Source organism: Bidens hawaiensis, unplaced genomic scaffold (assembly GCF_021521415.1).
Source record: "Bidens hawaiensis isolate Kalapana, Puna unplaced genomic scaffold, B.hawaiensis_p1.1 tig00003902_1, whole genome shotgun sequence".
Lineage (NCBI taxonomy): Eukaryota > Viridiplantae > Streptophyta > Magnoliopsida > Asterales > Asteraceae > Bidens > Bidens hawaiensis.
The window spans coordinates 2,528,746-2,543,077 of record NW_027491226.1 but is presented as its reverse complement, the minus strand read 5'-3'; the positions used below and the strand labels follow the sequence as shown (position 1 = coordinate 2,543,077).

At 34.4% G+C, this 14,332-nt stretch overlaps 1 protein-coding gene and 1 pseudogene across 2 annotated transcripts; both read left to right on the top strand.

The window, feature by feature from the left end:
• The first annotated feature begins 2,199 nt into the window (after nt 1–2,199).
• On the top strand, nt 2,200–5,076 carry LOC143624673 (uncharacterized). The gene is made up of 4 exons (XM_077095244.1): nt 2,200–2,444; nt 3,563–3,783; nt 3,911–4,032; nt 4,162–5,076. Exons 1-4 carry the CDS (start codon nt 2,200–2,202, stop codon nt 5,074–5,076), a joined length of 1,503 nt encoding a protein of 500 aa, XP_076951359.1.
• A 2,212-nt stretch (nt 5,077–7,288) lies between these two features.
• On the top strand, nt 7,289–14,008 carry LOC143624626 (putative LL-diaminopimelate aminotransferase, chloroplastic; annotated as a pseudogene). Its single transcript, XR_013152149.1, has 10 exons — nt 7,289–7,324; nt 7,414–7,490; nt 8,884–8,951; nt 9,043–9,159; nt 10,954–11,016; nt 11,115–11,219; nt 12,158–12,208; nt 12,294–12,613; nt 12,699–13,072; nt 13,684–14,008. The product of XR_013152149.1 is annotated as a putative LL-diaminopimelate aminotransferase, chloroplastic (transcript).
• The last annotated feature ends 324 nt before the right edge of the window (nt 14,009–14,332 follow it).

The window sequence follows — 14,332 nt, the reverse complement described above, 5'->3', positions numbered from 1 at the left end:
GGTCCAGTTCGGCTCGGGTCGCATCAAGTCGGTTCTTTTTTGTCCAATTCGACCATTCCATTCAGGTTAAAATCGGGTCGGGTCATATAATAATCAAGATGATCATATTATATATCATTATAAATGCATAAGTAATTACAATATATATAAAGTTGTTCTCTAAGGGCTTTCATTTTATTAAATCTAACAAAAATATTATCTACTTTAACATTTCTAAACACTAAACAACTCTTTCTAAACGACTGATGTACTACATTCACAAAACGTACGATTGTCGACTTTTTTAACATTGCTTTAATTGTTTTTAGAGGATCTGATAAATAATATTTTAAGCTTTTTCAGAATAATATTTTAGTAAAGGAAAACAAAAGTCGTGTTAAGAATTTAAATTAATAAACAATGTACTATATTAACAGACAAAAAAAACTTAGTTTAAAACTGAAATAAAACGAGGGCTTCGTTCAAAATATATAAAACGAAGAAGACTATACCTAATGAAATAATTGTTTGAAACAATATTTAAAATTCCAATGTTAAGTATTAATTTAAGTTTTGTCCATGTAGGCCTGTAGCTTTTATTTTCATATTTTCACTATAATTATTGGGCCTAGGTTTAAAGTCTAAAGAAGCCCAATATATTAACTAATATTAGGTCGTCTTCCTCCTTTATGCAATTTCTGTCTATCTGAGAACCACTCTGTGTGCCGACAGGCGACAACCAGAATGTTGTGGCTAAGTTCACTTGTGGTTCCGCTGATCTTCATCATCCTTTTGATTTCGAAATTCTACAGGGGTCGGTGTTAGAATTTCACAGGGGTCGGTCGGGATTTTAACACCATAACAATGCTAAAAAAGAAAATTTCACAGGGGACGGCCGACACCCCTAGAATAAGGGTAGGTCCGCCCCTGATGTACCTGTATCCCAAACCACCCAAACACATACATGTTAATACCAGGTATACACGATAAGACACGAAAATGAATGAGAATCTAAGAAGGAATCGACCATTCGGTGGCCGATGGCATCGCTGCAATTGACAATGAGGGAATTCTTTGCATATAGAATTCAAGACAGAACAAATAATTTCTCATTGATTACACATGGAGGAAGGCTCTATCAACAACTTTTAGTTGATGCAAACACGTCAATTGAAAGCGAGAGGCTGTTTTATATACGATGCCAATAGAAAAATCTTAAATGTGAGTCATATGAAAAGTTAGTTAACCTACATAACTCTGGAAATTTTGATATATCTAGCATTGGACAACGTGTCATTCTGCTTTCTTCATTTACGGGTGGTGCACGCTACATGAGGGAGAACTACTTAGATGCTATGGCGATATGCAAGTGGTTTGGATACCCGGATTTTTTTATTACCATGACTTGCAATCCAAAATGGCCAGAAGTTAAAAGATTTTTTAACCACAAAAACCTGAAAGCTGAAGACAGACCTGATATATTGTATAGACTGTTTAAAATTAAACTTGACTCATTTGTCACAGACTTAAAGGAGGGTTCGTTGTTTGGGAAAGTTAAAGCAGGTATGATACTATGCTCTTTCAATATACATTTGATTTAATGAATATATTTTAGAAATACACATGCTAATAAAAATGTTTATAATGATGTAAATTTATATTGCAGTTGTTTACACGATTGAGTTTCAAAAGCGTGGATTGCCTTATGCTCACGTTTGTGTCTTCATGCACCATGTTTACAAGATTAATAATGCTGACAAGATAGATTCGTTTAATTCTGCTAAGATTCCTAACAAGCAAGAAGATTCAGAGTTGTATGACCTTGTAAGCGAGTTTATGATTCATGAGCCATGTGGTGCTGAAAACATAAGTTGTTCATGCATGATTAATAAAAAGTGTTCAAAAAACTTCCTGAAAAGTTTTTCCGACCACACTTCTGTTGATTCGAATGGATACCCTATATACAGAAGGCGTGAAGATGGAGTTTTTGTTAAAAAGTCTGATGTTAACCTAGATAACAGAAGCGTTGTTCCACACAACCCGAAACTTTTAAAAAGATATCAGGCACACATAAATATTGAGTGGTGCAATCAATCAGGGTTGATAAAATATTTGTTTAAATACATCAACAAAGGTCCAGATATAGCAACTGCTTTCTTAGAGCAAAGCGGTGACATAGAAATATTCCTAAACAACTAGTTGACGAAATTAAAGAATATTATGATTGTCGATACGTGTCTGCTTGTGAAGCTTCATGGCGTATATTTTCATACGAGGTCCATTATAGAACACCATCTGTTGTTAGACTTCCATTTCATCTTTCTCGGACAACAACAAATTGTTTATGGTGAAGAGGAAGATATTGATGATGTCCTCGACAAAGCATCTGTTTCAGAATCAATGTTTATAGATTGGATGACCATAAACGGTATGTATCCAGAAGCTCGAAATCTCTCTTATGTCAAGTATGTTTTCTTTTTACAAAGACGGACATCTATTTTCAAGTGACGATATTAAGCCTAATTGAATGTTATCCTTACCTACACTAAATTAGTTAAAAAAACTAAAATTATTATGATGAAAATACAAAATTACTTTAAATTGTTAAAAATTTGATATGAGCATACAAAGTAGTAATACGTCCAAAAATATGATGCCATTGATGGAACACTATAAATAGTGAATTCCCTCACATGATTAAGCGACAACATATATGTGTGTGAGTGGGTGGATTAACTTACAAATTGACTTATCATATTAAGCGTGCAAATCGAAAAAAAAAAATAAAAAATCTCAAACACTAGTGGTAACATTTTTGTAATATTGGTTTGTAGAATAATTATAAGAATCATTAGAGTAATTATTTCTTGTGTGTACTTACTTGATCAATAGAGTAATTTTATATATAACTAGAGTAATCATTGATTGTTACTTATTTTGTTGTAACACTGTTTAAATAATTTTTGCCTTAAATTGTTAAAAATTATGATATGAGTATACAAAATTAGTTCATAAAAATAATATGACGAATATTTATAGTCAACAACACACATTTGGTATTTGTTGGCAAACAGATTTGGTAATTATTTGAATTTTATTTCTGTCTCTTGAAATCCAATTTCATTTTCCTCTTTAATAATTGTTTCTTAGAATTTTTAGTATTAGAGACATTAAGTAAATCTATGGTGGATAAATAAAACTATCTAAAATTATTAAAAGGATATTATTTTTGAAAATAATTTATGTGAAAAAAGAATTTAAAGGAAAAAAATAATTAACACTATAATGTAGTCTTAATGTATGGACGTTTTTTATTTGGAATTGACGTCTTGTAATCATGCGTAGGTATGGATCCGGAAGCTCAAAAGCTCTCTTATGTTGAATTTCCTTCCCGTTTCGTTTAGAAAACTTAAGAAAGGAAATGGCAACGAAGAAAAAAAGGTTGTTCAATTGGTAGAATTCATTCTGTTTCACCTGCAGCTGGCGAAGGATACTATCTACGAATTCTATTAAATAAAGTCAAAGGTCCTACAAAATTTGAGGACATTCGCACAATTAATGGTAACATCCTTCTGACCTTTAGAGACGCATGTTATGAGCTTGGTCTTTTAGACGATGACAATGAGTATATTGAATGCATTGTGGAAGCAAGCAATGCCAGTACCGGGTTTTACTTAAGAAATTTATTTTGCACAATGCTAATGTGTGGAAGTCTATCGAGACCTGAAATTGTTTGGGAGAAAACATGGAATTATTTGGCAGAAGATATTATTCACAAACAACAACAACTTTTGGATTTTCCGGGTATTATTTTTTTAACAATAATATTAATATAAAAATGTCTAGATGTTTTGTTTTTTTTTTGTTTTTTTTGCTTATATGTTTATCTTTGCAAAGAATGAATGTGGTTATTTTTTTTATTAAATTGCAGGACTATCAATTAACGAGGAGCAAATCAAGAATTTGACTTTGCTTGAGATTGAGAAAATTCTACTTCGTAACAATTCCTCATTAAGAAGATTTAATACAATGTCGTTTCCCGATCTTGAATTTGTGGACTGCAAATAATCGACTTATTATTGAAGAGACGTGTTATGATCGTGAAAGTTTACAACATGAGTTTGATACTCTTTTTGTCTCACTTACAGATGAACAGCACGGTGTTTATAATGAAATAATAAGGCCGTTGAGAAAGAAAAAGGTGGTGCGTTTTTCGTTTATGGATATGGAGGAACCGGTAAAACATTTCTATGGAAGACGTTAGAATTATCGATCAGATCTAAAGGCCTTATTGTCTTAAATGTTGCTTCCAGTGGCATTGCTTCGTTATTATTGACCGGTGGCCGAACAGCTCATTCCCGGTTTAAAATTTCAATCAATCTAACCGAGGATTCTATTTGTTCTTTTGATCCTCAAAGCGAAGTTGCAGATTTAATCAAACAAACCAGTTTGATTATTTGGGACGAAGCCCCAATGATTTACAAGCATGCATTTGAAGCTATGGATCGAACTTTTAAGGACATTTTAAAAAGTGATAGCCTCTTTGGTGATAAGGTTGTCGTGTTTGGAGGAGATTTTAGACAAATACTTCCGGTTGTTACTAATGGAAGTAGACACCAAATAGTGAATGCGTTTCTAAGTTCGTCCTACATATGGAAAAATTGCAAAGTGCTTAAACTTACAAAAAACATGAGGTTAACTGTTGGAAGTAAAGATCCGAACATTGAGGAAACTAGATTATTTGCTGAATGGCTTTTAAAAATCGGGGAAGGAAAACTTGGTGGTCCAAATCATGGTGAAGTGCAAATAGATATTCCTTATGATATTCTTATTAAAGATTCTGTTGATCCGACTTCTGCCTTAATTGAATTTGTTTATCCGTCAATACTTCAGAACTATAAGAAGAAGGATTTTTTTCAAGAAAGAGCCATACTAGCACCAAAAAACGAAGTTGTTCAAGAGATTAATGATATGTTACTAGCAAGGTTTCCTGGAGAGCATAAGGAATACCTAAGTTTTGATAGTATTGACAAGTCAGAATCCATAAATGAAGACTTTGATCCTAGCTTATCTCACCCGATGTTCTCAATGGTTTAAAGTTTCCTGGTTGTCATAACCACCAGTTGATACTAAAAGTTGGTGTCCCGGTTATGTTGCTAAGAAATATTGATAAGAAGAATGGTTTGTGTAACGGAACAAGGTTAATAGTAAAATCTCTTGGTAATCGGGTTATAGAGGTAGAGGCTGTATCAGGCAGTGCTATTGGCAAACGTCATGCTATACACAGAGTTACTTTGAATACAACTGATAAAAAGTTTCCATTCAAATTCAACAGAAGATAGTTTCCGCTTTCTGTATGCTTTGCTATGACGATTAACAAGAGCCAAGGGCAATCTCTTTCCAGGGTTGGTTTGTTTCTCCGATGTCCTGTTTTTCCCATAGACAATTATATGTTGCGTTATCCAGGGTAATCAGCAGACGTGGTCTTAAACTTTTGATATTGGATGATGAAGGGAATGCCTGTGATAAAACTACGAATGTTGTATGTAAAGAGATTTTCTCAAATTTGTAAATTTAAGACTCCAAACTGGTTATTGTTTGTAATATGTATTTAATTTGTTTTTCCCTTTAACTTTGTATCTTTATTTCAAATGACAAACTCTATTAAGTTTTATCATTTGACAATTCCCGTGTTTTGATATAACATGAAAGACCAAATAAGGAAAAACCACACACCGATCTTGGTGGGTTGAGCTCTTCTTATCTCTTTGAAAAAAAAATATATTTAATAAATCATGTTCACATAGAAAACACAAGATTATACAGGTTGAATGGATTTTCACTTTGTGGACTAGCTGCCGATAGCAAAATTACTTACTTAGTGTCATAACAAATAAAAATGATTATGTTTAGTCGAACTTCACCTACACTTTCAAACTTGAAAGTGAATTAACTTTACTTAGAATTCATCTTCACAAGCCCTAATGGATGGAGCTACGCAATGGAGCATTCTTGGGTATCCACCTCATTGATTGTAACATAAGTGCCCTTGGGTATTTAAGACTGTCTGCATCAGTTAAGGGCAATTTTTTCCACAAACAGCCTAGTCAGTATGCCACATCAACTTTCCATTTATTTTTCCACAAACACTTTCTACCTACAACAATAACATATATATTCTTCCCACAAACAACTTCATAATCTCCACATCACCAATATGGAGGACCCACAAACCACCATCCTTCACCATCCATGATAAAGGATCTTCAAGGATGGATGGCCTCCACCTCACCCTCCACAATACTTGTTTTTTTCATCCTTCTCACAAATCTCCTCCACAAAAGCTATGAATAGCCCTGATGCGAAAGGTCTAAGGATCCCATTGCTGATGTCCAAGTGTTAAATGAGAAAGCATTGGAATCTAAAGTAGCAAAAACTATATAAAGATAGTATTTTGACTATAGTTAAAGGTAAGCAAAGTCAACTTGGACTTTGTCCAAACAAGGCCGGTTAGACGGGTTTGTAATAGGTAAATAGAATCGAAGAACTTGATTGTAAGTTGTAATGAATTATAGTAAAGTTTGGTGCAAATAGGGTGTAAACATGAAAAGTCAAAATGGATTAAATGGGAAGTCAACTAAGTTATCTCTATCCTAAGTTTATATTTCTTGGAATGAAGTTTGTGAAGGATATTTTATCCTTCTTGTAGATGTTTTGGGTAAACGTTTGCTTTCGAGACGAAAGGAATAACAACTGAAAGATAGATTGATTATGATGATTTTAAAATGATTTGGGACCCGAGTTCTAGCATACTGTTTGATAAGGAGGATGATGGAACTGCAACATCGCATTTGGAATCTAAACTTAACAAACAATTTTGAGTAATTAAGGGTTGACTGTGAAATTTTGGTAACCTTGATGTCTTGATCATTAGATGTTCAAAGTAACTTGAGATCAACGTAATTAAGATCTCACTACATGCTGATTTTGTGTCGATTCAATACTAAAGTTGGATGTAAGCAGTATTATGTGATTGTTGAATCCTGGAAGAAAGAGTTTCAATTCTTGCTCAATTAGAGCATAAATCCTTTTGAGATGTTACTTTGGGAAATAATGGGAAAAGGTGAAGAAGGAGTGTTGATGTAATCCTGTGAAAGAAAGAAAGAAAGAAAGATTAGTAAATTAGGTTTTCTACATAATAAATAGTAACGTCTGCGCCTTCACTACCGAATCCAATCATTTCATTGTCTTGTCTGTTGAAATTGAAAATGTCCTCTGCCCTTCACCACAATCACGTATCACTCTCGTCCGCCATCTTCTCCCCAAATAGCCTCCCAGTCACAAGGTATAGGTATTAATCTAATCTATTACATACTAATAATAATCTTCTGCTAATTAACATGTGTTCCATAATAAACATCGATTGTGTTGCAGAACTCAGATCGTAAGGCTACCTTCTAAAAACTCCTCCGTTTGTAAATGTGTAGCCACGTCACCGGCTGAACAGACCGGTAATTACACGTTTTCTTGTTTTTTAATAATAGTAATTGCACATATGTAGGGCTGTAACGAAATTTCATGTTCGTGTTTGCTTATTATGGAAATGATGTTCATGAACTAAAACTAGGGGTGTGCATCTAAATCCAAACTTTTTGGTTTTGGTTTTTGCCATTTGACCTTGAAAATTTTAGGCCGAAAAAAAATTGTGCTGAAAATAATGAATTTAGGTATAAAGAATTTTGTTAATGTATTTGGCCAAAAATATTTGAGTTATATGTTTATTAAATTCTTATAAGTTACTTAAAATACGAAATAAAAAATGAAGATCTAGAAATTTGGTTAGGTTCAGGTTTTTTAGTTTTTATTACACGCATAACCAAAACCAAACCATAAGTTTCGGTTCGTTTTTTTTTCAGTTTTGAGATCGGTTTTTTCGGTTTCTTGCACACCTGTAAAAAAAAAAACTAACACAAGTAAACACAAACAATGTTTTAGTCATTTGAATAACTGAGAATGGTCGTTGCCAATGCTCTTGCTACCAACTTTGTGTTGGTCTTTTTTTTAACAGCATGTTAATTTCACACATAAATTAATCACTAAATACTCAATTTTTTTTGTTTTGTTGTTAATAATTTTGCGTAAATCTATATGACAAGATTGGAAAAGTCATTAAAAAAGCTTTAATGAACAAATAAATAGAAACAAACATTAACGGACACAAACGAACACAAATGAACAAACACAGCCAGTGTTCGTGTTTGTTGATTTAATTAATTGAATGAAATGCTTGTTCGTGTTTGTTCATTTATTAAACAAACAAACATAAATTAACTTCCCTCTGAACAATTCGCTGGACGTTTGGCTCATTTACAGCCCTATTACACATTTTGTGGTAAATTATAGCAGCAGGCTTACGAGTTATGACGAAATTTTTAATTGTTTGTCCAGTATGGATTTTTGTTTATTGATGCTTAAACTGGTTTGTAAACAGTAGAGAGATGGGGTTTGTATTATGCACTTGTGATGTTGAATATTTGATTTGGTTTAGCCTTTTAGCAAAACTACTAATTATCTACATTGATTGATTTTGCTTTTATGACTATTCTACTGTATATCATACTTATCAAATCACATGATTGTAAAAGTTTCTGCTTCAAAACAGAAAAGTCTATGCTCAACTGGTGAAAAGGGTCAAATTTTTAATCCATGTTGATTGCTGAAGGTGTAATTTAGCTTTTTGGTGCTTTTGTATAATGTGAATCATTTTGTTTCACGTATTTTAAAACTGTTTTTAAAAATTTTTGCCTATCTTTTGGAGGAAACCTATGAATCTTTACTTATTATAACAATTCCATTTTGCTGTTTGATTGGTTACACTTAGATCTATTTGATGCTATTCTGCAGCTTACAAGACTAAAGTTACCCGCAATGGGAACATTGCTAAGCTTCAAGCTGGTTATCTCTTTCCAGAGGTATTTAGAATCATTGTTTCATATTACCTATAGTTTTAAATGTGAATGTTAAAACTCTGTATCTTGTTAATATATTTTTCGTGCGATACAGATTGGAAGAAGGAAGGCTGCACACATGTTGAAATATCCTGATGCACAAGTGATAAGCCTTGGAATTGGTGATACTACTGAGCCCATTCCAGAAGTCATTACTTCTGCTATGGCTAAGGTATTATTACCACTTGCTGCAGGACCTTGGTAAAATTATGAATGAAAAAAGACAAAACAAAGGTGAAACTTTTAACTTGGGAAATTACCCAAGAAAAGCAACCCCTGAAAAACTTAATTCAACAGGCTAAACAAGAAAATATCCAGCCCCTTGACATTCTTTTGACTTTTCAGTCAACATTAACATTTAAAAAAATTATGTACTGCTTTTAACCTCAAAATTGACCCAATATATGAGTTTGACTTTTCCACTTCCATACCACTAGGGGTGTAAAGGAGCCGAGCCCTAGCTCGACTACACTCGAGCTAGGCTCGTTTTGACTTAGGAGAGCTTGAGCTTGGCTCGTGCTGGTTTTTTCAAGCTCGGTCTTAGCTTATTTAATATTGATTAATTAATTTATATACATTGTTAATAATTTTTATATATTTTTAGATAAGCCTTAAACGCGCTTAAGCTTGGCTCGTGCTTCTGCAGTACCTTAAACGAGCCAAACCTCGGCTCAAGCCTGGCCTTGTAATGTGAAATTAATACATAAAAGTCCAAAAGAGGTAAAACATAAAATTAAACAAGTTTTGAGCTCAGGCTCGATAACTAAATGAGCTTTATTTGAGTCTTGAACTTTTTATCAATCCGAGTTCGAGCAGCTCGTGAGCGGCTTGGCTCGTTTGCACCCCTACATACCAGTTATACCTCCTGTTGTAAATGCTCTCATAATTCCTTCTTTGACTTTGTTCCATCCATCTTTCATAATATCCTTTATATTAATACCATAATGTTGCCCATTGCACAAAACTTGTCTAATTTGAGTTTGGACTTCCACAAATAATGTTTTGGTCTAATGCAAATTGAAAAATCTGGCAATTGCTACTAATAAAATAACCCGCATCTTATAATCTTTTAAAATTTCGTCAAAGTGACAGCTTTAGCGCTTTACTAGAATATGTGTTATTATTAGTACTCTCAAATTTAATCATCAAAGCTCTAGAGATTGAACTAACCTTGACTGTATTGATAACATGGAAATCCTGCCACTGCTTTTGATGACTCATTATTTGATTTCGCAAACACTGTTAGTCTTAGATAATGTTGGCCCGCATGATTACCATCTGCAACCAGTTTCTCATACTGGCTAAGCTCTCTACATTACTATTTTCAATCAGCCTCTGTTGATCAATATCCTGCTCTGAACAAAACCTATTCGTTCATGTCCTTTTCGAAAATTCCAAATTTGTCATCAGTCATCGTCTTTTGTTCCAAGTAGCATTGGCTGTTAAATAAATTCAATCTTCATTGTACTAGTTTAACCTGAATTTTGATAGGTCTTCCTGATTATTGTTAGCCTCTTGAAAAACAAATTATTTCACATTTTTTCAATAGATTGCACCAAATAGCATTGGCTGTTAAACTTGACTTCCCTCCACGAGTCTTGGTAAATTTTAACAGGCCGTGAAGAACATTGTTGGCTATTTGTTAGTACCCTTCATACAATTGAGTGATTTGACCTTTAGAATTGATCTGTACCAAAACTGCAGAACTGATCAAAAGTGCTAAAAGTAAGCAGGAACATTTTACCACAAATATGACATAACGGACAACTCAACTGAAACATACTTAGGTAGGGTTTATAGTGAGAGAAGAGTAGAAGACTACCCAGGTTATATTAGTACACCTTATTTCTCCAAAATGACCCAAATGTCCCCCACCCCATCCTACCTTGCCAAAACTAGGCACGACAATCACTGGGAAATTTTTTTGCCATTTTGAGTGATGGTTATTTATATTTCTGTTTAACAGAGAGCACTCGGGTTATCAACTGTTGAAGGTTACAGTGGTTATGGAGCTGAACAAGGTGAAAAGGTATGCATGATTAATTTCTTTGTTGGTTATACTTATGATTTTGCTTATTACCTTCAGATGATAGTTAATTAACATATATGTGCCGTTTATATTTTCAGCAACTGAGAGCTCAAATTGCTTCAACTTTTTATGCAAACCTTGGCATAGAGGAAGATGACATATTTGTATCTGATGGTGCAAAGTTTGACATTTCACGCCTTCAGGTTTATGTTTATTTTTTTTACTTTTTTTGTTGTATTCTTAGCATTTGTGTTAACAAATTTTTAGTAGATTTTGCATTTGACCTAGGTTTATAACGAATCAAACGAACACAAACGGAGCATGTTCTTACTTGTTTGTTTAACTTCTACCGAAATAACAAGCAAACACAAACTAGGGATGAGCTCGGGATGGTACCCGTACCGGTACCGATCCCGAAAATCCCGATCCCGAATTTTGGAAATAGTTGGTACCGGTACCGGTACCGAAATGTTCGGTTCGGTACCGGTATTTTGTGAAAAATTCGGAAAATACCGGTACCGAACCGTACCGGTACCGTACCGATACCGAAAACTCAAAACTTGGTACCGATTCGGTACCAAATTGGTATCGAATTCGGTACCGGTACCAATCGGTACCCGTACCGAAAACGCTCATCCCTAAAGTCACAAACAGCTAAACAAACACGTTTTTGTGCTCGTGTTTGTTTGTTAAGAAAATGAACGTGTTCATTCATGTTCGTTCGTTAACAGTATGAACGAACAATTCATGAACTTAATTGAAAGAGCTGAAATATATTTACAGACATAATTGAGCCTAAACCAATAAAAGGCAAGTGTGAACAACGATTGTTGGACCTACACGGCTACACAGCTATTAAACTAGAGTAAACTGTAATGGGCTTGTAGTTTTTAAACGAATATATAAATGAATGTTAACACACGAACTTACAAATAAACTAATGAATGTAAACAAACGAACATAAATGAATTTAAATGAACAGATGCGCATGAACATTCACAAACATAAATGAACGAGCAACACATGTGTTCATGTTTGTTCGCTTAACTAAATGAACAAAATATTTTTTTTATGCTTGCTTGTTTATTAAATTAATGATCATACACGAACGGTTCATTTACAGTATTGATATTTGTGGCAGGTTTTATTCTGGTCTAATGTAACAATGGCGGTACAAGATCCATCATATCCGGTAACAATATTGTACTTCTGGAATGAGTCAATCAATTTACAAATTACAACCGCACCTTATTTTCAATATTTATACATATTTTCAGGCTTATGTGGATTCAAGTGTGATTATTGGTCAAACAGGCAGTACCAGAAGGATATTGAAAAGTTTGCAAATATTGAATACATGAAATGCACTCCGGAGAATGATTTTTTCCCCGATTTATCTAAAGTATCTCGAACTGACATCATATTTTTCTGCTCACCTAACAACCCAACGGGCTCTGCTGCATCGAGAGAGCAACTTATTAAATTAGTCAACTTTGCGAAGGATAACGGGTCCATCATAATTTATGATTCAGCATATGCCATGTATGTGACGGGTGACACCCCTAAATCTATCTTTGAAATCCCTGGCGCCAAAGAGGTACAATTATAACTATTAACTTAAAAAAAATAATATTTTATTGTGACTGATTAAGATAATTGTTTCTTTTTTGTGTGCGTGGCAGGTTGCAATTGAAACTGCATCTTTCTCCAAGTATGCTGGATTTACCGGTGTCCGTTTAGGTTGGACTGTAGTCCCGAAAGAACTTAAATATTCAGATGGACATCCTGTGGCTAAGGACTTTAACCGCATTGTTTGTACCGGCTTCAATGGTGCATCAAACATTGCTCAAGCTGGTGGTCTTGCGTGTCTTTCTCCAAGTATGCTGGATTTACCGGTGTCCGTTTAGGTTGGACTGTAGTCCCGAAAGAACTTAAATATTCAGATGGACATCCTGTGGCTAAGGACTTTAACCGCATTGTTTGTACCGGCTTCAATGGTGCATCAAACATTGCTCAAGCTGGTGGTCTTGCGTGTCTTTCTCCTGAAGGTCTTGAGGTTAGTAATTAGTTTATGAGTAGGTTAAGTAACGGGTTTGGGTCAAAACGTTTTTTTACTGGTGAAATGGACCCGTTTAAAATTTTGTCAACCCGAACACGACTTGCTATTAGTTCTAACTGTCCATTATTTGATTATTTTCATTCGCTTGTTCTATTCTCGAGCTAATTAATAAAACCCAAGTTTGTTAAATGAGAATGAGACAATTTTAAATAGGGTTGACACGACACAATTAAGTATATGGATTGGGTTAAGGTTCAAAAATTCTACCCGAAACACGTCAACCCTGCTAACCCAACACGATTTACACCTCTACTATTTTTAAAGTTGATGCGTATTCACGAATTCTTGATAATCGATGTAGTTTTGGGTTTTGGGTTAATTGGTTTGGGTTATTTGGGTTTTTGATGTTTAAAGGTCTAACAGATACCCGACCTAATAACAATTGGTTTGATCGGTTTTTGGGTATTCGGGCAACGGGTTTTTTGGGTCGGTTTAATCGGGTTAATCGTGTATGGGAAAAATTGATGGGCCTACCGGGTCGTGTAACAGTTTATAAACAGTTAATTAAAGCTGATTACAAAAACCAAACATATTTCTGATTGTTGCAGGCTATGCATGAAGTGGTTGGGTTTTACAAAGAAAACACAAAGATTATAGTGGATACGTTTACATCACTAGGTTTCAAAGTATATGGCGGAATACACGCGCCATACGTGTGGGTCCACTTCCCCGGTCAAAGTTCATGGGACGTCTTCAGTGAGATTCTTGAGAAGACCCATGTTGTGACCACACCTGGTAGTGGGTTCGGGCCCGCTGATGAAGGGTTCGTGAGGGTCAGTGCCTTTGGTCACAGGGACAACGTGTTGGAAGCCTGCAGAAGATTCAAGGAGCTCTACAAGTGAGATCAATGAACCTTTTATAGCTTTCGTGTTGGAGTCGACCTTTTTTTCGAATAAATGGAACTTTTGATTGGGGTCAAAAAGCTTGATTTCTTTAGCTTGTTCTAAGTGGCCATTGTATGTGAAGTTAGAAACCGATACTCTAAACGTTTGATCTTTTGAATGCTATTTGCACAAGATTAAAACATATAGTCTAAAAGAACTCACAAATTTATTAGGTACAAAACATTATAAATAACTACAGGAAACATAGTTTCACAATGTAGTTACATGAGTTAGTTAGTTTAAAGAATCTGTGTTATAGCAATAACTAGAGCTTTGTTTGTGACTGCTTTGTGAAACTGTAGTAGACATTTGA